Raw genomic sequence first — 24,038 nt, 5'->3', positions numbered from 1 at the left:
TTAGGTCTGCTCTTACGTAGATGCTACATTACCACTAAAAGCTGTAACAGTCATGACTATACCTCATGAAGTTAAAATGAATGAACTCACAGAGGTTCTTCACTTTTCTTAACAATGCCTATCAAAGCTCAGAAAATTTTTCAGTTTCTCTAATGGGGAAATTTCTTCCTGCTCAAATTGTGACAGTAATAGAGCAGCACGCGCTGCTGAAGATACTAGAACTTTGCTGCACACCTGCCAGTTTACAAACCCTGCAGGAAAAACGCTCCTACACAGGGGCTTGTGATCTCAATCACATTTGTAAATGAGAGAGAAGAAAATGACTTCCTAAACCTTGGGCAGCTCAGTGGTCTTCGAGACTCTAAGGAGGTGCTGGAAATCTGAGACCCTTGCATCTCTGCAGCCTCTTTTTTACACAGACCATATGTTGATACAAGTGAGGGTAGGGTCCAGAATTACGGATGAGATCAATTTCATTCGTTCTTGGCAACGGATATGGAGAACAGAAGAGAAGGAAGAAGGTGCAACAGAGCTAGTCAGACAATTTTTAAGAAAATGACATTGTTAAATAGGGCGTGACCATGGTGGAAACGTGTCAGGCATAACAAAACTTTTCTGACTAACTTTAGTTCCTTGAGTTCAGTGCATTTGGGGGAATATTTATCTTTGAATTATATTTAAAAAAAAAAATTAAGACAATTCAGGAATGCGTATCCTACCGTCTGGTCATTCCCCTGGCACTGTGCAATGGATTCACCGCTGCTTCTAAAACAGACTATCTTGAGCAGAAGATCTGTGGAGTCCAAGAGCCTGTTTAGTGTAATCTATTTTTGTCATACTTGGTCTTGTTTTCTCACTTAGCAATTAGTTTAAGATAGGCTTAACATTTGTGCTGATGTGCAAGCGTATCTGTGTGCTGAGGAAGAATGAAGGGGTGGGGAGGAAAAAGAAAGGGAATGAGGCAGAAGCACTGCCCAATAGATACATCAGCGTGAGAGTCGGTTCCCAGCTCCGCTCCTGTCCTGTAGTTTGACCCTGAACGAGTCACATTGCTTCCTTGGGCCTCTATTTCCCCATCTTTAAGGTGTGAGTAGTGTCATATTCTTTTCCCTTGCACCATTTCAGTGCAAGGCTTTCAGAGGAAAAGTGTTATAAAGTCTTTATTATTACTATTTAGGGAAGCAGTTGACAAGCATTATTTATGGGCAAGTAACACTTCTGCCCCCTATGTCTAGAGTTTATTTTAAGTGCTGAAACACTGCAAAGATGCCAAGTCATAATCTAAAAAAAGTATTCTGACTTCAGCAAAATGTACCACAATTTAGTTAGCAAATAAATGTAAACACTCGTACTTAATGAGTTCGTGATGCACAGCAGCACTGAAGTAAGTCCATTTTGAATCTACAGAGGAAGAATAAAATCTTGTGCATAAGTGTAAATTAGATTGGCAAAGGCTAAAACATGAATACCTACTTTAATGGTTATATCTTACAAAATTTCATTCATGGATAAACTTTTTTTTTTTTTTAATTGAGGTATGAAGTGTTATGCACTGCCTAGGAAATCTCACAGGGTGGCAGAAGCTGAGTAACATTTCTGTTCTCTCTGAGCTCTGAAATACAGCATCTTGTGTTGTTCTGAATTTTGTATGCTGTTCTTCCCATGTTAACATCAAGATATTTTTTTCCTGTGCCTATAGCGCAGAGGTTGAAACAAACCCTTGAGCCCTGTGATACTGAATATCCAGCTTTTGTTTCCGAACGCACTATAAAGGAGACCACGGGGAATATTGCTTGCGATGACTGTTTCAAGTAAGCCCTTTCAATTTTTTTATACAACTGTTTGTGACAAAGCAGTAAAACTGAATTATTTAAGCTTATGTTGAAGAACGTACAAGTCTGTTGCATTCTGTCGTGTACAATGACCTCTGTCAGGGTGTCGTTTCTCTTATTACAGGGGTCATCTGAAGTTTGATGTTCCTAAATTAAAGCAGTGCACATTATTTTCTGTGAAAGAAAAATCTAAAACCAGTGGAAGGCTTCTGGTAATTTCAAAGAATACAGAATGTTTTAAGTCTTCTCCGGGATGCAGGCAGCCTTGTGAGGGGGAATTCTGTAAAGACTTAGAAACAAAAAAGTTGGTGCTGCCGTCTGTCCTGTACCCAAGGGAAGCTCTGCTGGATAGGTTAGAAGATCCCTTGTGGTATGGTGAGCTCTGTTTCACTTGCATGCCAAACAGTGTTTCCTGCTTTCAACAGTTAGGCTGAAAGACTGGGAGAGGATTAAGTCTATTCTCCAAACTTTCAGTCCTGGGAAGCTGACTTGATAACAACAAATTACCATCTCAGTGCTATAATCTCATCAATTCTACCATTGCTACTGAGAAATTGTTTCTCATAGAGTTAAAACAAGAGAATGAATTCAGTCTAGTTTTCCTCCTTCAAAATGAAAATATCTCGTCTCTGCTTTTAGTGGCTGTGTGCAGTGAGGTTTTTCATTACAGTAAACCATAACAGTAGTAAAGAAATGCATAGGTTTTAAACACGAATATAGTTTATGCAAATTTCTGTACTTTAGTATGTCTCTTTTAACTGAATTTTCTTTGTGCTGAGAGGTCATCATCACAAAGAAAATTAGTATTTACAACAGCACTTTATCTATCATATGAACGTTGAAAAGAATTACTTAAGTCAAACAAAAGCTGTTAAAACTCTCCCCTTCCAGAAGAAATCGATGTGCAAAATTAGCAAACAAAGGTGAAAACTTCCTCCTTTTGAAGTCAGTAGGTATACTTCTGAACTTGCTCCTAAGCTTTCTTTTCAACATCTTCATTGTATTAAACAGGAAATATGAGTATGTACATTGGAGATCTATTTTAAGTGCTAATATTCGCTTTTAGTTTGCTTCTGACCAACTTCTAATTATAAGGAAATCATTGTTGTCTAGTATGAAGTATTGTTTTAATATGGCTTTGTGAGCTAGAAGTACCAAAGTGCTTTGTAAACCAATCCTAGGGAACACTTCTAAGTGTAGCAATAGGTCCCACTGCCTGAAAAGTACAGAATCAACAAAATCAAGCCATGGCTTTTCCACTTGATGTATGTTACGCTGCTATGGATGCTTGATGCCAGCTTTGTAGAATTCAAACAGCCTTATTTTACAATTATTTAGCAGAGGATTACTGAGAAGTTGTATAGCAAATTATCATAAATCTCTTATGTTTAAATATTCCAAACAGACATGATTCCATGAAAAGAAGATTAATTTAACAGGACCAGGTTTTCTCAAAGGAATGCAGATGTCAGTTTGTCTTCATAGGTAACTTCAGGTCAAAGGAAATAACTTTCAAAAATAACACAATTCTGCAATGCTTGGACAGCAGTAAGTTGGAAACTGAATTCAGTGAAAATTATAGTATTTCAGAAATAATGCACTAAGATCTTTTTCATAGAAAAACATTTTGTGTTCCACAGTGGAACAGAAAAATAAAAGAAAGCCCTGTAAGTTACAAACTGATCTCAAGGCACCCATTATTTTTCTCCACAAGCAATGGCAAAACCTAAAGAAATAATCCAGAAGAACTCTTAGATTCTCATGGGAAAGTTCTTTATTATACCGTTTGCCCACTGTCATTAACAATCTACAAATTGCATCTAAGATTGCAGACTGCATTGGATTCCAAATATTTTTGTTATAACCCAGGACACTTTCCCGCAGAACAGCTAAGGAATTTGACCCAAAGTCCTTTGTAGACCTACATCTTATGACCCAGTTTTTTGTTTCGTGGCCTCAGTACCAATAAATATTTTTACAAGCAAGTGTATTGCTTAATACTTGTAATTTAAGAATGATGGTCTCAATCACTCAAAATTAGGGTTCAACCTCCTATGCAGTGAGAGTCTTTAACTGATGCCTTTTTCAGTGGTTATACGTTGCATCTGTTGCGTACTATGGGCTCGACTCAGTCCCTTTGAGTTAGTGGGGTTATTTTTGATGCCCTCCAATATCTGTTGGAACACGTTATAAACTAATTTGTTTGATACATACGTGTAAATTTTGATTACAAATGGAAAAAAGATATTTATAAATATTTAGCTGTATATTCGCTCTAGTATGTCAAACCTACCATTTCTTTTCAAGGACACTCCGGAAAAGTCGATGCACTGTGAATATGTTTGCAAACACAGATGGTACAAAGACTGTACTGCAAGAAATTTTGTGACACAAGTTAGTCATTCACGTCACTATCTTACTTTCATACAAGTGTCGGGCACTGCAGAGTCCTTGTCTGAAAAGGGGGGATTAAAAGCAATCTCACAGCAGAAGTAAAAATGATGACTGATATTATTACAAACCATATAATATTACTTAGATAAGGCATTTTGGAGCACAAATAGTGTGTTATTGCTAACAAAGTCACAGTCATAATGCACAAGGTCAAAGGCTGAGTTCTGTTCAGGGCTGGAGGTGCTGTTAGTGATCCTACTGGCATACTCGGCGCTTCGCCGTGCTGAATCCAAAGGAAACAGTTACTGACTGTAGTTATGAAAACTAAGCCTTGTTCTTATAAAACTTTCAAATCATAATTTTTAATGATAGGTGCTTGGATTTAAATCAAAGTATCTTCACAAATAAATCGCAGTTAGTAGAAAGGACTACATGCCAATTACTTTATAAATAATTGGCTTACCTTTTCAGCTATCTCTGAAAATCTATTCGGTCAATGGAAGGGCAGCTATCAACCAAAGTGAACTTTGAGTTAAGCACTGAATGTGTACAGACATATATGTATATGTAAACTTATCTCTTACTAATGAAAAATGCTACTTTGGGATAATTTGAAATGTTTAAAAATGATTTTCAAAAATATAGGTTTTATTAAGAAAGCAGGAGCCTAAAAGAAAATAAGAATTAACATAAGAATGTCATTAGGGTCAGGGTTTGGCTATCCTACCCCATAATTTTTTGTCATTCAATATCCCAACGATTATTAAATTAATCTGTTATTTAAACAGGAATCAAAAACAAGTAAACCCACATTTTCTAAGTACTGTCAACAAGAGAGAAAAACTGTTTTTTTAAAAAATATGAAATGCTTTCATATTTTCCAGTAAGCTATCTCTTTTTACAGCAAAGAAAAAAAAAAACTGCCTTTGAAAACTCAGATGATAGACTGGTAAATGTTCCATGGCAGCTCCAGTATTGGAAGTAGTTAATTACTTAAGAGAAATACTTTCTTATCAACGTTGAGTGTCACTCTGTCTCACGAGTTAGAACTACACTAATGCCAAAGGCACTTGGTTATGGTTTTTAAAGGCGTTCTGCTGCTTGGAGATGTGTTTTTGATTAGGCATTAACTTGGAGTCTTGGGCTAAATAAGCATCTCATTGCTGTTTGCAGGTTTTATGAGGTATTACCCCAATGTGTTAGCCAAATTTTAATGCAAGTAAGTGTGTCAACCAAAATTCTTCAGCAGTTCTCACTGGTTACATTACTGTTTTTTGCCTTCTGCTACTCTTTTCATTGCAAAATTTAATTGCTGATGCTCGGAAAGCATTAAGAATTTTGTTAAGGAAAACATTCGTAGAAACATAAAGTTATTATAACTTAGGAAGAACTATGGTTGGTATGATATTAAATCAGAGACAGTTGCCTGACTTTTTTCTGGTACATTTTTAGCTTCATTTAGGAAGAATGCTTTTAGTTTAGGCATTAATTCAAACTCCTATGAAGGTGAGTATATGCCTTTTTCTGCAGGCACTGGAACTTATTCATCAATGAAATATTAAGTATATATTTTGAATTTTCAAAGTGGCAGGGAACCCCTTGAATGCATAGTTGCCAAATTGTGCACATGCAACTGTGGACACTGTGGGTATACAAATGTGGCAGCAGTTGCATAGTCAAATGTTTAAAAAGTTGCCCTTTTAACCTCTCCTGTTCGTGTATGATGACATACTGGATTTGGATTCAGATCAAAAGTCTGCCTTTACTTCCAGTGACCCAAAAGGTAGAAAGCCCCTTTCTGTTTTAATTGTGGCACTCATGGGTCCACAAGGTCAACAGCAAAAACCTGAAGAAGGTGTTTTGTTCTCAGTTGATTCTTTGTGCCCAGTCTTAAGACACAAAATGAAGAGGAATGTAAATATCAGAAAGCTATAGTCTCGCTAGGGAAGCAAGGAAGAATGTAGCTACAGTCATCCTAAATTGGGGAAAGACATGCAAGATGAAATGTAAGTGTTCCTTTACTTTGTTGTATATCACATGTACAATTACCTGTTAAATTGATAGGAATTGCTTATGTTAATTAAACACTGTTCAGTGTATTATAGATTTGGCCTGCTGCAGTGTTAGAAAGTACCGCTATTTTCCAGCCATGAGAGAAGTGGACAATTATCTAACTGGGAAGATCATCTATAAACCAGATGTCTTATCTTGCTTTCTTATAGGCTGGATGTTGTGTACTGTTCTGTGTCAATAGAAAGAGGTAAATGACAATGGAATTATAGTTCGGGATGACACTAAACCTTTCACGTGGATTTATAATGGCAAATTTCAGACTTGTCCACTGAATGTGCTTATTTGGCAGTAAACAGATAAATAATGATGCAAATTAGATTCAGATTGTTCAGGGCATGAGTATATTAGTGTCAGGAATAGTGCAATCTGTATAGACATTAAAATGGTAATGGTTTTAAAAACCACTTAATCTTGAGACATACCATCATTTGCTAAAATGTTTCTGCATTTGTTGCTCAGTAGAAGCTTGCCAAACTGCTGTACTTGATCGTGTTTAAAATGTGTAAATAAATATGCAGTTCAATTTCCCGTGAAACAAATAATCATTTGCCTTTTCAGATGTATTTAGTTTACTTCTAAACAAATCAGCTTGCCACATAAAACAAGCAAAGCATCAAGGGCCAATTTCTTCTCATTTGGAGCTCTGTGTACATATATCAGAATATCCCTGCAGATTTCCTGGAGTAGTTTGGGCAGTAAATTATAGTCAGTCTTCTAGAAGACATTTTGGGTTGTATTCATTTTACTGTATCCATCTTATAGGACCCTGAGGAAAAGCAAATGTTCTCTCTATTTTGCCATACTTTATGTTTAGACTGTATATTTTTATGTGGTTGCTTTTTCAGCAACCATGCCAAGTACATATGTGATACCACGCACATAAATGGTTTTGACCTGTGCCCGTATTGAGCCACAGGTGTGCTACAGTCACACTACTCACTGCTGATCTTGGCAACGTTGAACAGATCTTAATCTTCAGGAGCTTTACTTACATATGCATTGAGGTCAAGCAGCATCCTCTAGGAGAAACTCAGCATTTTGCATACCTCAGTAGTTAGTTGCTGAGGTCTCCAGGAGTCAAAATCATAGTTACCATCAGAATCCATATATTCTTCTGGCACCTCTGCTTTGAAAATCAAATCTTCCAGATTGCAGAATATTTATGAGCATTAGAGAGTGTTTATGTTTGTAGCAACAGCAATATTGGTAGAAACTTAGAGCAGCCAAAACCAAAAACTCTACAAGACCCTCAAATAATTCTTTTCTTATAGTTTCCATTTTAAAAGTATCAAAGTACACACTCTACACTGCTAGAACTATTTGTTAAAGGTCTTTATACTGGTGTAAATTCTTATACCATGTGCTACCCAAGTTTCTCCCGTTGTATTCTGAAGTAACTTTTTCTTTATTCCAAAGGCAACAGTGATTATAGTGTTTGTTATGCAGGTGCAGTGTAAAGTCACTGTAAGGGTAATTTTATCTCTGCCCTTTGATGAAGTTATGTTTTGAATGGCCAGTTCAGGAAACATGGTAAATAATTACTATTTTTGTTTAAGAGCATCAATATATGAAATCATAGGGCAACACATTCATAGGTTACCACTAGTCGTTAGTTTAACAATCCTCCAAACAGTTTTCAAAACCTGTAGGGAGGGTTTTGGTTTTGTTTTTTGTGTTTTTTTTTTAATAGCAAAAGATTTCCTGCATTCCTTTGCTGCTTTGGAACCTTCCTAGTGTGTCGGATTAAGAAGCATTGTAGCTACTTGCATGAAGAATGCCACCTTACATTGAAAATAGTTTTCCATTATTATTTTCAGTTTCCATTTATGTCAAAACTTGCCAAAAGACGTCTAAACCTTAGTGCGACACTGTTTTATCCCCTACATGAATCTTGTTTTGGAGTTTGTTTACTTAGTTGACAAAGCCATGCAAATCTGTATTTTATAATTCAGATTCTCTCTCCCAATTGTTTGGCATTGCAAGGGTCGTAAAAATGCTACAGAATCAAAGAATCACTATGGATCAAAGAATGACGAGTATATTGAAAGTCAAAACAAAATTCTGACCATAGTAATCTTTTTCAAAAGGCGTTTTTAATAGCAGGGAAAATGCTCTTTACTTAATTTTTTTTTTTTTTTCAAATGAGGGAAAGAAGTCTTACTGGAATGTGTTTAGTCACCAACAGTACCCTGAAGGCTACAAATTTACAACATGGAATGTGCCCTATCTCATAATATTTACCTAGGTGGGGACATGAAAAACATTGTAATTAGATTGTCTTGGTGAAAAATAAAATATTATTAAGGAAACTACTTTTAACTCAGTGTAAATCATGTATGCTCCTTCACCCTATACCTTAGAGGCTTAATACCACACATATTACTAAATGTACTTGCAGTGCCCATATTTAAATTTGCTGTTCTCTTTTTTTAATTCAGGAGTGAATTTCTTTGGGTGGCTGTCTCTGAAGAAATAATTTTATCTGAAGTAGAGAATTTCTTATTCTTCTGAGCTAAGATTCTGCATGTGCAAATTTTTATTTTATTGTATAATCTTCACATATATAACGGGGGAGGGTTTGAAGAAAAAAAAAAAAGGCTATCTGGTCTATCTGGTTAGATAGGCTGGAGGTATCAAACTATGCTCCAAAATGAAAAGAAACTCACTACATCACCTTCAGTCTATGAGCAGACTTAACCTATTTCTGCTGTAACAAAGTCCACATCTATTCTGTCCTAATTAAATCTCAACAAACCTTTGTGCAGAACGCGTTTGTGAGAGTGGGCCTTTTTGCTGTTGTATTATATATGTTGAATAAGAAGTGAGGACGCTATAGAAGGAAGAGACAGGGGATTCTACAGAAGGAAGAGAAAGGTGAGGAAATGTACAGTGGTCTCTTCTTGCAGAGGTATTCAGCTCTTTCATTAGAAGACCTCATAGCACTGACCATGCAGTGCACCTGTAAGTGCTCAGAGGCCTAGGAGATGCATGTATCTGGCTTCCTGGCAGCTCGGTCCGTTACTGTTTTCATAGCTTTCACGGTCTTTTTGTTTTTGTTTTTTTTTATTATTATTTCTCTCTCCCCTGACAAGTAGCATTTAATGGACTGTCTTTCTTAACTCCCCACTTCCCTGCTTAAGTCTTCCAGATATCCCAGAGCTGAACTGCTTGAGAAGTTTAAATAGGAAACCTACGCATGTGGAGGTGGTGACTTCTACCCATTCACTGTGCATAGTTCAGCTCGGTAGTGCTATAAAATGTAAATATACAACTGCTTAAAAGTTAACATAATATAACCTTTTAAATAGACAGCAATAAATATTAACCAAATGCTAGATAGTAGCTGACAAAGTGAAAGGATGCTTTGTAATGACAGGAGATTTGAAATTTTGTATGAATGTCATAATATATTCAGCTGAGTAGTAATATACATATCAAAGATGGCTTGGAATAGGAAAACTTATTAAAATTAGAAAACATGGCAGTGGATGTTTAAAGCCAAGCACACCTGTGAAGAATTGTTAATGCAAGGAACTTCACTTCAGTTTATAATATATTCATATTATAGTAGAGTCTGATTGATGAAAAACAACGCAAATAGGACTTCAGCATCTGCACATTTAGCACTTCTCTTTATAAAGAATTTGAGAGTTTAATAGATATTTAATAACTTTTGACTTGGAAGAACAATATGAATCTTAAAATTTCAGAGCCATGCAGGGAAAATTTATATATTACTAAAAATAAAATAGAGTTTTGTATGGCTATGGAAATGATAGCATGCAGTATACTTAATTATTTCAAATATAGTCTTCTCAGTTTGTATTTACATAAATAAATTAATAACATCCTTGCAAAGCGCTCGGTGGACACATCAATTGAGCATTTTACTTCAAGCATTTATTATGCTTTTGATGTGAATCTCCTGATCGATCACCTCTGCTTTTTGTACTTTGGTTTGCTTCGCATAACAGTCTTTCAGCATTCTAGCTGGTCTCCTTTCAGATGAAATTATTTCAAAAGTTGAATGTAGCCTTACCACTAAAGGTGCTCAGTTCGGGGAGCCAGACAAGAGCTAGCTGCAGATACACCCAAAAGTGTGACCAGTGTGGGCACTGAATCTTCAGTACCAATTTCTTTTCAGATCTATTCTTATTGTGCCACTCTACTTGCTAATGAGGAATGGCCTGTATTGATCAACGTTGTAGTCTGGTTGTAGTCCTACTAAATTATAGTATCGGGATTTCTCACTTCTGTGGAATAGGGGTGGAAATGGTCAATGAACAAATATTTAAATCCTGTGGAACAAATAGTGTTTATCTATCATTATAGTCTATACATAATGCCTAGTATCCCATTTTCACAGTTGCTAAATAAAGAATATCTGTGCCCAAAAGCACTTCCAGAAATCTCTACAATTGTTGCATTTTTTTCTTTAAAATAACCGAGGAAGTATGTGATCCGGTTGTCATCATAGTTTTGCTGGCATAGTTATATTGATTAGGAGTATTAAAAAATGGATATAGATTCGTCAACCTAAGATTAAAACTAAACTAAACTGAAAAAGCACCATTTTTGTATTTGTAGCTGTCTAATCTTTATACTGCAATCTAAATTACTGTATAGGATAACTACACTGGCAAATTACTCTCATGCCATTTTGACAGGTTGTTTGTTTATACTTGTAAAATAATTTTCTGTACCAAGACTTCTGACTTGATCTGCTTTGTGCCAATTACCATTTTCCCTCCGTTGCCCTCTGTTACAAGGTAGCTGGTAATGTAATCAGATGTGCACTCTGCCTATGGAGACCCAGTTACGCTTTGCTCTCGAAAGTTTGTGGGATTACTGAGTTTGGTTTCTTTGCAAAACTTTTGCAGTCTGCTTTAAACCTAGTGATTTGAAACTCTCCATTATCTCCTGTCCTCATAAGGGTGGGTGACCAGACTGCAAAGCTTATGAAAGCTGATAAATTCCTCATTACACGAAGTACTTTTTTCATCCCAAATTCTGTATACTCAAAGCTTTTAGATGCCCTGGAACATTTCTGACATGCAGGTAGTAAAGTACTTTTATCTGAGCAATGGTTATTTGAGAGAAAGCATTCACTGGTAGATAGGGAAAGAGTAAAGGCACTTTGGGGGTTTCCTATGTGAAATAAAGCAGTTGACAATGCTGCCACAGCCCTCTCTGGGGTATCAGGCCTTCTGCACGTTCAGGAACAGTGCAGAGGATATTGCTCATTTAAATCCTTCCTTCTGCCCTCTGCTTTGAGCAGAAATGTTTGTACCGACACAGAGCTGTGCTTAAGTCAGTGAGGCAAAATTCTGCCTCGCTGGTAGCAAAAAAGTGGTAGCAAAATCCTGCCAGTGTGGGGGCAGGTTACGGGCCTGAGGCTGAGAGCTTATCTGTCGCTTTTATATGAGAGAACCACTGGCTGCTTTTTTCATAGACTTTAACTGTTCCAGCTCTCAAAAATGTTGTTATTGGCATATGTGTTATTTTTACAAATTGCATTAAAGATATTGCATTCTCTATCATCATTTATTTGAGAAAAAAAAAACCCAAGTAGCCCAATTTATGACTGTGATATAAACATTTCATTCATTCATTTAAAAAATGTGATAAGTGAGAGAAATGTGGGTTGGAAATGTAGCCAGCAGCCTGGAAAGCACATGATAGGAGTTGGGAAACAGCACAGCGGATATCTGCACTTCAGTTCAATGGATGAAGTTTGTTCCAGATCATTAAGGTTGAACATTTGCAACCAACAGTTATGTGAGTAACACATATTTGAGTGTAGAGTGCACAACATTTTCCATTTACTGTATCCTGATGCTGCTATATTTCCTTTTTTCTTTAAAAAATAGGAACGATCAAAACTGACAGATGTGAAATCTAATCCCAAAGTAACGGCTAATCTTAACCCAAAATGTTCAAACTTGGTTAATTCAGGTTTGCACTCAAAAAACACCCTGAAGGGCCTGGAAGGAAGCAGCTGAATTTCCAGAGATGCTCAAGTGTCAGAGCTCTCAGTGAGGGTTATCTGTGTTGAGTACCATGGAAATTCAGGCTATTTCTTCAGTCTTTGTGGTTGAAATTAGATTGCCAGTTTGAAAATGTTGCACTCAGTTTTTTCCGTTCCAACTATTCACAATGAAATTCTTTCATGCTTTTGTAAATAATGCTATTTCAATGATAGCATTGTTGCTTTTACCAGTAGGATTTGTTTGTGTGGGCAAAACAACTGGTAGCTAAACACTGGGTTTTATTGCCTCCTAAAAATAATGATTGATATGATTGCATATGTGCAGCAGAGACATATACTAACACCACAATGGGATATTATTCTAATAATTTGAGTTCAAGTCCCACAGTCATCGCTATAGCAGTAAGTCATAGTGTGAAAGAGTTCCTACAGTCATTACAGAAAAAAGAAGAGTACACATCTGGATTTTTTTTTAACTTGAATCTGGCTGTTCAAGCTCATGAACATGAAATTAAATATGAATCTGAATAGTCATTTAAAAGTTTATAGGATTAAAATCCCACCGAAGCCATGTGCTTGTTCTGACCACATACTCTACTGCTTAGCATATGTCATCATTAGCACAGATATAATGGAAACATATTTCTGTAAAATTTTAAAAAGGTATTAGTTGCTTGTAAAGTACCCCATGCAGATCAGTAATTCTTACTTCTGAAAGTGTGTGGTTTACAAAAATGCACAAGAGTGCAGTATTTCTATCACAAAACAAGAATTGATTTTTCACTAGAAATGCTCAGCAGTATTTTCTAATAAGCTGAGCTGGTTTTAATGCTGGTGCTATACTCAAGTTCTCCCAAAATTATGTAGACATATCATCTATTCTGCCAGCTAAGGGGAAGGCACTTCCTCTAAATTTTTAGCTCCCCAGGTGTAGGCTTATCCTAGAATTGTGTTCAGAGTTCCTCACTGCTTGTCATTCATTTTGTTCCCTCAAACACTTTGCAACCATTTGTTGCCTGAAAAAAAGGAGGAGAAAATGGATCTGAAATCAGATGTCACTGAATGCTATTTGGAGGGTTATTACTATTCAAAGAAATGGTTTGCACCTCCTGTATGGAAATGCAAAGAATAACTTGCTTAACGGTAATATTGATTTCCTTTGATAAGAGATATTGTAGTTAAACAATAGAGACTAAATAGCTAAACTAATCTTAACCTTTAAGCTGATTACACCTCTCTTGCATGTTTGAAATTGAATTACCTCAGCTTTGTTGTGGGTCCAGCTATGTTAGGAAAGAAAACTTGAAGCCAGCAGCATTTCAGAGACGCCACACTGAACGTAGCACATTCAGATTTTGCCTCTTGTGACTCAGGTAGTTACAGTGAATAACTAAACTGTATATAGTGAATAACTAAACTGTATACAGTGAATAACTAAACTGCACTGACAGAAATAAGGGACTTACAGAAGTGTGTGATATTTAAGTTGTCCAAAAAACTTGTCTTCTTCAGGCCGTATGACAGCCTCATGACTAGAGCAGCCAGGATGAAAAAAGTGTCCAGCTCTGCCTTGCTACTGCTGTGCCCGTTCCCATCAATATGGGAGATGATCCGTAATCCCTATGGGGACCGGCTGCAGATGCCCAGCAACAGAGCCAAATTCCTCTTGCTCTAACTAATAGCTTCCTTCCATACCTTTCTCCAGACACCATTTGTCCTGTCTCCCCTGGCCCTTTCCATCTTTCCAGAACGGCCCATCCATGTCCTTGATGGTGTCTTATTGACGCTTTGTCACCCAGAAGTTCAGAAGCCAGATAATGAGGAAAGAGAGAGAAGCATTTGGGGAGGAGAGAGGATAATGCAGCAAGGGCAGTGTCAGCTCCCTCCCCACTCCTATGCTGCTCCGAGGCTATATGCTAACCATTCCTCCCAACAGGAGGAAGTAATCTGACACCCAAAGAAAGAGCTGACAAGTCTGAAATTAGTTTGTTTTAAACCGTAGTTTGTAGAAGGAATTATTATTATTTTAATGTAATGTAATAGTATATAATGTTATAGCTGTATGAAAACTTTGCTATATACAAGCAAAAGGCAGAGCTTCAAAAGTTAAAATTTCCTGTTTAACTGTCTAAAAGTCTTGAAATTAGACTTTTAGAACAAGTGTTGCAGTATGCACTTAGCTCTAGGCACCGAGGTTAGCCCAGTTTAGCATACTTTTCTCTGCAGTGCCACTATACAGCCATTAAACAGAGAGAGACTCCTGCAGAGGATGGTTCAGATCACCTCAGCCAGGCTCATGCTCTGAATTATCCTTGAGCAGCTTGCACCTCTGCATGTGCTCTGTTCAGAGCTGGAGATGATGAGCCTTCTAACGGAGGCATCTAAGCTACGTGCATAAAGGTAGCTGTTGTGACTACACTCCAAGATGTGTATTACAGTCTTGTTATGATATCTGCCAAATTCTGTGTTATTCTAAGAAATTAGAAAGAACTAGTTCTCTGTGGGAAGAGTCATTTAGCCACCAGACACACAGGCTGTTGAAACCTTAGAGAATGCAGTAATAACTCACTTATTAAAAGTACGCTTTATTTTCATGCCTTCACAAGCACCACTTTAGCAAATATAATTATGAATGCAGCTGTACTTGAATTCCAACTTTTTTCCTGTCTCATTCCACAATGAAAAGTTAATTATCAAGGAACAGTTTACTAAATACTTGCATTTTTGAGCGAATTTTACTGTTTTCAAGCAAAACATGAAGCTGTTTATTTCAAACCTGTTTCTATGGAATTCATGCAAATGTTTTAATATGGACTGATACAGAAATAGGCTAGAAAGAAACAGATAAAGGATGTGCAATCTGAGAACGCTGTTGTCTAATGCTGTGACTCAAAGCGCAGATTTTCGTGCAGGTTTCCTCTCTATTCTAGTTTTCTCTTGATTAAAAAAATAGTTTGGCATGACTAGTTTTCCTTTCTCCTTCTCGCTCTACCCCCTTCAAGTGTTAAATTTCTTCCTTCCTCACCTTCTCTTTGAAAGCAAAGAGAAGAGGCAGTTTGTGTTCAAGTCTGTTCTGAGCCTTTGGACCTGCACTTTAAATAAACCAAAGCCGTTGAGGAATGGATGAAAGATGGAGCAGAAATTATTAATAAGGTTCTTATTGACTCAATGTGGATTCAATATAAGAGGAACCACAGCAGTTTATTACGTTTTATATATGGAGAAGTATGCAAGGCTCTCTCTCTGCTATCACTGTGAAATGATGATGATATTGCTGTAAAGGAAAAGGTTCAAATCAAAAGATTTACATTACTTAAAAAGAAATTTACCCTTTAAACATGAAACGTTCTCCATAAATATTAAACATAGAAGATTAAAAATAGGTTTTCTTTTGACTGTTAAACCGATAATAGAGTTCAATAAAAACCCTTACTTTGTCATTAATAGCTGGCTGCCATGTTGCTGGTGACACAAATGACAGCCGAAGCCAGCAGGTGGTTCAGAAATGCTTATTGCAATATTAACTTTATTGACTCACAGTGGAGCTTACTTAAAAGACAAGACCATTTTCATTACTTTGTCAGCAACTTTCTTATTTCCCACTGCAGCCATGAAAGCTGTTTTGCTAGAGGTTTTTCTCCCTCACAACTAAGTCTTGGCACATGCAACAGAACATTTTGATTGAATATTTCAATATTTAAAAGACTTTGTTCTGATTGCGTTTATGCACCTTTTGTCTTTTGTGACTGTTCAGTTGCTGAGACTTGCTGGCATGAACATTCACTCAAAATGAATTTAAAAGATGCATGTGCATGTCACTGTGGAAACTGAATTTTAAACCCAAACAGAGGACCTGCTGCTGGGATGGGGGTGTACTTTATCCAGTTTGGGCTTGGATACAGTGCCGTGTGAATTATCTGACTAGTCACAGAGCAACTGCGGTGCTTAATGATTGGCAGAAACATGTTTGCCGTTGATCCAGTGAGGGTAAGAATACCTAGTGGCTATGAAATGATCTTAAATTACAGCAGCTGAAGGAAATATAATTTGCTTGTGCACTTTCTACTACTAGAAAAGAAAACTAAATTGGACATAATTTTTTTTCCTCATTTTTTCGCTCAACTCCATCTCTGTTCTCAATCTTTTGTCTTCACTTGAGGATGATATCTTAATCCTCTGCCTGTGACCTCCCAGGTCAATGACTAGTGAAGGCATGCACTTGGCTTTACAACTTAATTTCAAGATTAGGTCTGAGAACTGTAAAAGGGAAAAAATTTGTGAAGCATATTTAGGAAAAAAAAAGGGTTAAAAAAGATAAATTAAAATTTTCCTGTTAAATTCTTAACTGTTTCACTAATTTTCTAAAAGTCCGTGTTACAATCATTTACTGCTTGTGGCAGACAATATTTGCAATTGAGTTTACCCCTAGAACGTTGGATGAGAAGTTAGTTGTTCCATTTTGTAAGATATTTGTCAATATATTATTATGTCCTCTGGAAAATACTGCTGTAGTGAGCCAAAAATTTTATCTTTTTGTGGTCTTTTAGATGACAGTCACATGTCCTATGGCAATTACCACAAGGCTAGGCACCTTAGAAACATCTGTAGTAGACAGAGAGACAGGCTTCACATTTATAGGAATATTCACTATATGGGAATGTGAACCAGTGTAATTGGTAGATGTTTATCATATAATTACAAATGTAGAAAGATTTTTTGAAATCTTTAATTGAATATATTGCTCCTTGCAGTTCCTTCAGTTCATAATTTCCATAAATCCAGGCACCTAGAGAATACCCCAAATTATCAGGTCTAGCAATATTTTCTAGAGCCCCTCATTCCTACTAACCTTTGTAGCTTCCGACTGTATCGTCAGAAGAAGCCAGGTAGGCGTCTACTCAGCATCGTAGCTCTTCAATGAAAACTTTCTTCTGGGTTACAGTGCTCTCTTTTTTCATCCCAGCTAGGTGAAATGATAGGAGCAGCTCCCAAATCTTTTCCTTTCTCTCTTCTTTGGGGAAGCAATACCCTACACTGCACAGCCCATATGTCATACCAGAGAACTGGGTAAAAGAAGGAATTAAATGACAAATGTGTCCATCTTTCACGAAGTGTCACCTTTGAGCCTGGTGATATGGTGCATGCTTTCTCACAGACTTCAGCGTTCCCCTGGGGGCCACAAAAAGGGACTAGCACCAAAGGACTTTCAGTCAGGCAGACCTTAGGTACGAGAGAGGAGTGGTTACTCCCCACTCCCTAAAAAGAGAAATGAATCATTTAGCAACCAGTAATTGTGTCAACACTTTTTGTCTTTCAGGTCCTTTTCTGAGCTAGTTTTAAAGATACAATAAATATAAGTTTCAGAATGCATAAAATCCAAGTTGTGCCAATTTCTGAGAATAAAATGAAGTAGATTTTTTCTGTCCTTTGGGGTTTGATTTTTTTCATGACTTTTTTTTTGGAGAAATTCATGCAGTACATTTTTGATGTTACTCTCTGTTAAAGATTTTCTCTCTTTTCCTTTTATTGGCCCCATTTCTCCCACACACAAATCCACAAAGCCACAGATGCTCCATTACAATGATGTCAGTCTTGCTACATGCTCCAGCTGTTTGTAGGTACATTTATAAAGTTCAGCCTTTTACATTATGCCATAAATGTATATTTCATGTATAAACATAAAGCTAACATATTGCAGATCACTCTGAGTGTAATTTTAATGGAGGTTCAGTAAGTTTAAAAAATACTGAGAAATGTTTAATCTTTCCGTTGGCAACATTTTTACAGTGGGTTTTCCAATTATTTTTTTTCATAAGCTAGGTTGAAATATTCCCCACCCCCTCCAGTATTTCATCTTCTGTGATTTTTGGAAAAAGCGGGGAGTTATTTTAGTAAGACAATATGTATTTTAAATAAAGATGTCTGAGGGAAAATATTTTTCTCTCCACATCTTATTGGTGCTCAAACCCTCACTTAACGTTCTGTACATTTACCAGAATACCACATGGAAAAACACCTCATTCCTGGAAGTGTCAGATTTCAGTGATATTCTCTATTGCAGATATTTTGTCAATATGATGTATAAATTCTGACATAAAGTCTTAAAAATTATCAAGGATTGTGTCTGAGCTGTAAAGCCTTTGTTTCTGTTGTGTCCTGAATTTCAAAGAAAGGGCTAAGCAGTGTCTATTTGGCTCTAGCTCCACCCCCTTTTTCCCTCTGGCGTGTGCTTAAGAGTGCACTTCATTGAAATTGTGAGGTTCATTGGATTGTGCCTGCAGGTTCATTCCCTGGTCTCCCTTGGGTGCTGTCCTTCTTACGAACAATGTCTTTATTCCTCTGTCTCCTTTCGAGTTGCCTTCTTCATCTTAATTTAAACGTGGTGCAGAGTTATCACCATATTAGTAACATATAACCGTCATTATTCTGAAATAAATCTCCTCACTTAGGAAGATTTTGAGGCTTAATCTCTGCTCTGTTGGCTCAGTAATATAATGACTCTCAAGAGGCCAGATGAAAGCTGAGATCTTTTCCATCATGTTGTTCATGTTGTTTCATGCAAAATCCAGGGTGAATAAATCCCCTAATGTGACTGTGGAGGCAGAAGTTGGAGACCATGAGTTATCAGTATCTAACTGTGAAAGAACCTTCATTATTTTTCATATCTGTTTCATGTTTACTTAAAAAATCCAGATCATAATTACATAGCTTGGTGTTCATTATGGAGCAAAGATTGACTACTGAGATAAAAAAAAAAAATACTGACTTGAGTCCCAGTTCCAGGTGATAGGCTTTAGTATATCAGCAGTATAAATCTATCCGTGCTGCTACCCCTGTGTACTTTTCAGCATCATATACACCTCGAGATGGACACCACTATTTTATGAAGTGAGGGAGCATTGCCCAGGACCCTCTACTTCTGCAAGTCGTATGTGTATAATATGACATATAGAGTCAATTTCATTTGTGACAGAGGTGTTGTGACAGACAAAGTCTGTTGCTGAAAAGTACAGAAAATATCACCATTAATTGTTCTCTCTTTAATTTGCAGGTCTTTTGTTATCCAGCAAATCCCAAGCAGCAATCTCTTCATGGTGGTAGTAGATAATGAATGCTTCTGTGATTCTGTTCCACCAATTACCATGGCACCCATAGAAATAAGGTATATCCTTTTAATTGGCAGAATTGCCAGGAAGAGACTTAAGATGCAAATACTGAATGCATAAAAACTTAACCTCACATGACTCAAGAACTCAAAGGTTACATCATCAGCCGTGATTTTGAAATGGAGCCAGCTGAGAATGTTTTCATACTTATTTACAAGGTGACCTCACATGTTTAGGTATTTAGAACAACCAATAAAAATTAAGTGAACACAATTATATGTGTCTTTAAGTACCATAATGTCACTATACCCATCTTTGGATAATCTTGAAAAATCTTTCAAGTTGGACGCTAAATATGTAAATTCATTCGGACTATGGAGCTCCTAACATCAAAACAATGTTACATGTTTACAATATAAACATCTTTTTATTTCAGGTCTGGACTGGGGCATTGAAAATGTTTCAGAATCATGCTTTCAAAAAACATAAAAATGTAGCGTCTGACAAAGTACATATAGCACTTGACTTTTTGTTGCAGCACATTTTATTATATGCTGTACAGTAGTTTAGGATTTATTTCTTGCATAAATTGGAATTTATCGAAAGTAGCCTGGAGTGTGTTTTTATTGCAGACTTATTGAAAGGCCAGGTTAGCAGTGTAAGTACAAATGATCTGGTGTAAACTAAAGATCACTGCACTAGAATTACCTTCCTTTTCTTGTGTTGACAACACACAACACCTTGGGCTTTTGAAGGAGTGGGAAAAGGAAGATATTTCAAAGCACTCAGACAAAACTTAGGACATTTAAACGTAATGCTCAGGACATCTCTCCTTAACTACCTTGTACATAATGAATCCCTTAAATGCGAACGTTTAAAATCTCAGAAGATTAGAAGACGGCCAGAATCTTGTCATGGATTTCACCCTGAGGTAAATTTGTATCTACTTTTTTTTTTTCTTTTGGATGCTGGTAGTTGGATTATTTAAAAAAAAAAAAAAAAAAAGAAAGCTATCTTCTAAGATGAAAGTTCAGGAAATATTTTGCACATTTAAAACACAGTAGTAAGGGGAACAAACAACGTTGTAACTGCTGCAAATCTCCTTTAGTACTCCTGTAGACAATGTTTTGTCTTGCTGCTTTTGTAGGTGGTTTTGTGTTATATACGAGAGTGTGGTAGGATGTGTGCACATATTGGCAGCCAGGAGCTTTCTCTGGCTCTGGCAGTCGCCGCAAAATTCCTCATTAGAGATGGTCAAGAACTTTGTGCTGCAATGCTTTTTTCACTGGAAAAGATCCGTTTGTCAAAACTGAAATGAGAGAGGAGAAAGGGACCCCACAGAACATAGCTTGTAGGATGAGGCTGATGTAACATCTCAAAGAAGTGGGAAACTAATATTTATTTCCTTGCTGCAGGCAAGAGAGATGTCCATAGGATAGGGGCAAAACTTAGCTCCTGAAGCAGCAACTGACTTCAGTATCTTGAGTATCATACCATAGTCATAAAGTTTACACATAGTTTTGCTTTGAAGGATCACTACACAGGGCATGTTAAATAGTCTGTGTTCTGCATAGTGCTCTAATTTGTATAGTGCCAAGGAGAGCTGGTAGAGACCAGGACATGGTTACAGTAGCTTGTACAGCATATGTTCTTAAAGACAAAATTGTACTCCAGAGTTAACTTCATTTAGTGCCTTTGGTATTGTAACAAAATGGAGAATGAGACCTAAAATATGGGGAGGAGGGGATTGTGTAGTGCTGATTGATTCTGTTCACTTTTGGTTTACAATCTAAATTTGTTCAAATGAAAATGTGTACCTGTATTACTTCCTGTCTTTATTTTATGTTTTTTTGTTCTTTGTGAATCTTCTCCTGCCTGTATACTTTGATAAATATTAATATCTTATAATTGAGAGTGATGATTTGTCTTTATTTTCCTTTGTTTTTTTCTTTAGGAAAATGCAAGAGAATGTGGTGGTGTCCTAGGCCTTAGTGCTAAACCTCCTCTTGTTCTTCTTCCTCTGCTTTTGGCAATTTTCTCAAGGTGACGTTGACTGATGTGTACAATTGGCATGCTAATACATGGATAAACTGTGAACTGGGAAATGGTGCAATGTAAAGGACATGAAATATAGTCAGAGCATCAGCATTTCATGATTTTAAACTGTTGGTGATGTAAATTCTTGACATTGAAAAAAGATTTATCTTTTTACTTTGCCAGTCATGCAAATATGAATTTGGCATTTGGTAGTCATGATTCATAAGAAAAGGACTTGGTAGATAGACAGAGGTGACCATTGCTTTGTCCCATTGAAAATAATTTAAAACTGTGTACTTTTTTTCAATAAAGTATATTAAAATCACAATTTCAGGGCGTATGCTAAGTATGGTAATGTATTTGTTCCATTATCAATAACGGGAAGGGAATAAAATAAATGAAAGATATTTTCTTATGCTCTTAGCCTATTTCTAAAAGATTCAGAGGACAAATCTAGAGCTAGCTTTTATAGTAAGGTAGAGTAGCTTTTATTAACAGTTAAGGAAACACATGCACTTGTATGAGGCTGAACAGGTAATGTGCATTGGTGATTTTTAGTGAAGTTTTCCTTTCTGGAAATAGCCATAAAGCCTTTGAACCACATTTAGAAAATGATCCAAAGCTGCATTAAAGCCTTTTCCCTAACTTGGGCAAGCCTTAGATCAAATTTGTTGATTTGGTTGCAGATGGCAAAATTACTTCTCATCACTTACAATTTATGGGAAGATCCATAAAATAATCAATATAAAAGGATGATGGTGTTCTGCCCTACGAACTGTGTGTCAGCGAGGGCAAGTTCCTGATGAGGAAACGTGTGAGCAGAGAAAGATTGACTTACAACCCAGCTGGGTCAGCAGAACGTATCACAGTTTTCACTGAGAGAATTTGTCAAGGCTGACCGTCCGGGAGCAAAGATTAATACCAATATTCCTTAATTCTAGTCCTTACTAGAATTTCACAGGGGAATCCCTGTGAAAGGGAAAAAAAAGAAGATGAAGGCAGTAATGTTTCAAATTTGTTTAGAACTCTAAACAAGAAGGGATTTATACACTAAGGGATATTCCCTTAGTATAATGCGCTCCTTCTTGCGGTTACTGGTAATGTCGTTACTGTGGATGTGCTTGCTGAGGATTGTTTGAAAAAAGATAATCTTGCGATGGACCTTTGGAGTTTTTGTAAGAAGTAGAGTCTCCTACCTGGGGGAATGAATGAATTTTCCTACCTGGGAAAAAGAATACTTTAACATTAGATAAATGCTAAGCAAATTTCCTGTATATCCTAGGTGAGAACAGGAAGCTAAAGCAAGACTATGCAGCTCGTGAGTGGAAGACTAGTAAAGTAAAATTACTATTTTAATGCTTTAATGGGTTCAGATGCACTGCTACTTCCTCTGATTCTGAAACCACGCCGATCTTTGTGTGTACTCATAATTTTTTCTCACCTCTTTTTAAGAGTGTTTTCCTGCAGACCTCCCTCTGTGGTCTCACAATTACTCACTAGGGGAATAATTTTCCAGCTGATGTTGAGTCAATCTGTCGTCCTAGTGATATGCTCTGCTTACTAAGTTAACTGGGAATTCACAACGTTTTCTACACTTACGCCTACACAGATAGCAGTTCTTTACTGGGGTTTTCTCTGAATACTATTGCCCTTTACCCTCTATCATTGACTCCACAATTAGTTTCAGTATTTTATAAATGAAGTGTTTTGATTTCTGATTTTCCTTCTGAGTTTCCACAATGCACAGTTCTACAAACTGTAGGCCGCATAATGCTACTGTATGTCTGAAGCTTGTTTTTTCTCAGTAGGACTTAAATGTGAAATATTCATAAACCAACACAGTCCAGGTGATTTTTCCTTGTTAGTAGAAAGAGAAAAGAAAAATCTTTCTCATTAGCAGCATTGAAAATCTCTGCATACAAACACCTATCCTGTGTGATGTATAAAATCATTATTGCTCTTACAAAGAAAAGAAATACATTAAAGGAGAAAATTGTTTTCTGTTGACTCCAGATAATGATGGCTAATAATAATTCACTGTTAATTTTGAAAAGAAGTAGTTTTCTCGTTAGAAAGAAGCAAGGGAGTAAGAGAAAAGATTAAAATATGGCAGTCTAAATTAATATTGTTAAAGAAATTAAAATATGAGTGTATATGTTAATATTGCTCAGAAAAATGAGACAGTCCATTTTCACACATTAAGGTGAAGTTATGAAGGCAGAATGTATTGGTGTACACAAACTAGTTAGTGTGTAAAACAGAATAATCAAAAGAAAAGGTTACGAAGTATAAAACCATATTTCATCTGAGTTGTTATTTCTTTGCTAATGAGGACTGCTTTTTAATTTGGCATTAATTCCTTTTGAACTTGTTTTCTGATGCAGGGTTTAAGTTTAGTAAAGCCAGTAATTTAGGAGAAACTGAGATGTTGCCTTGTCTTCAGAAATCTGGATTCTTGCCTATGCAGGTCCTCATACTCAATTGAGTAGGTTCATTAGATTACGTTCTGATTGCTTTTCCTGAACTCTATCCATCAATCGTAAGTGCATGAAACAGCTCAACAATAGGCTGGTGATAACGGTATGTGGTCTCTAATTATTTGAACTA

At 36.6% G+C, this 24,038-nt stretch overlaps 1 protein-coding gene across 1 annotated transcript in view; it reads left to right on the top strand.

Moving 5' to 3' along the window:
• CACNA2D3 (calcium voltage-gated channel auxiliary subunit alpha2delta 3) overlaps window positions 1-21,792 on the top strand; it is a 476,420-nt gene extending 454,628 nt beyond the window's left edge. The window contains exons 35-38 of the mRNA XM_068907198.1: window positions 1,700-1,811; window positions 19,340-19,455; window positions 20,246-20,325; window positions 21,349-21,792. Of these exons, the coding sequence (XP_068763299.1) occupies window positions 1,700-1,811; window positions 19,340-19,455; window positions 20,246-20,325; window positions 21,349-21,441 (401 nt within the window). The 3' untranslated portion in view covers window positions 21,442-21,792. The remainder of the gene's footprint in view (window positions 1-1,699; window positions 1,812-19,339; window positions 19,456-20,245; window positions 20,326-21,348) is intronic.
• Window positions 21,793-24,038: the final 2,246 nt, after the last annotated feature.

Source organism: Struthio camelus, chromosome 14, assembly GCF_040807025.1.
Source record: "Struthio camelus isolate bStrCam1 chromosome 14, bStrCam1.hap1, whole genome shotgun sequence".
In the NCBI taxonomy this organism is placed as follows: domain Eukaryota; kingdom Metazoa; phylum Chordata; class Aves; order Struthioniformes; family Struthionidae; genus Struthio; species Struthio camelus.
This window is presented reverse-complemented; position numbering and strand designations above follow the sequence as displayed.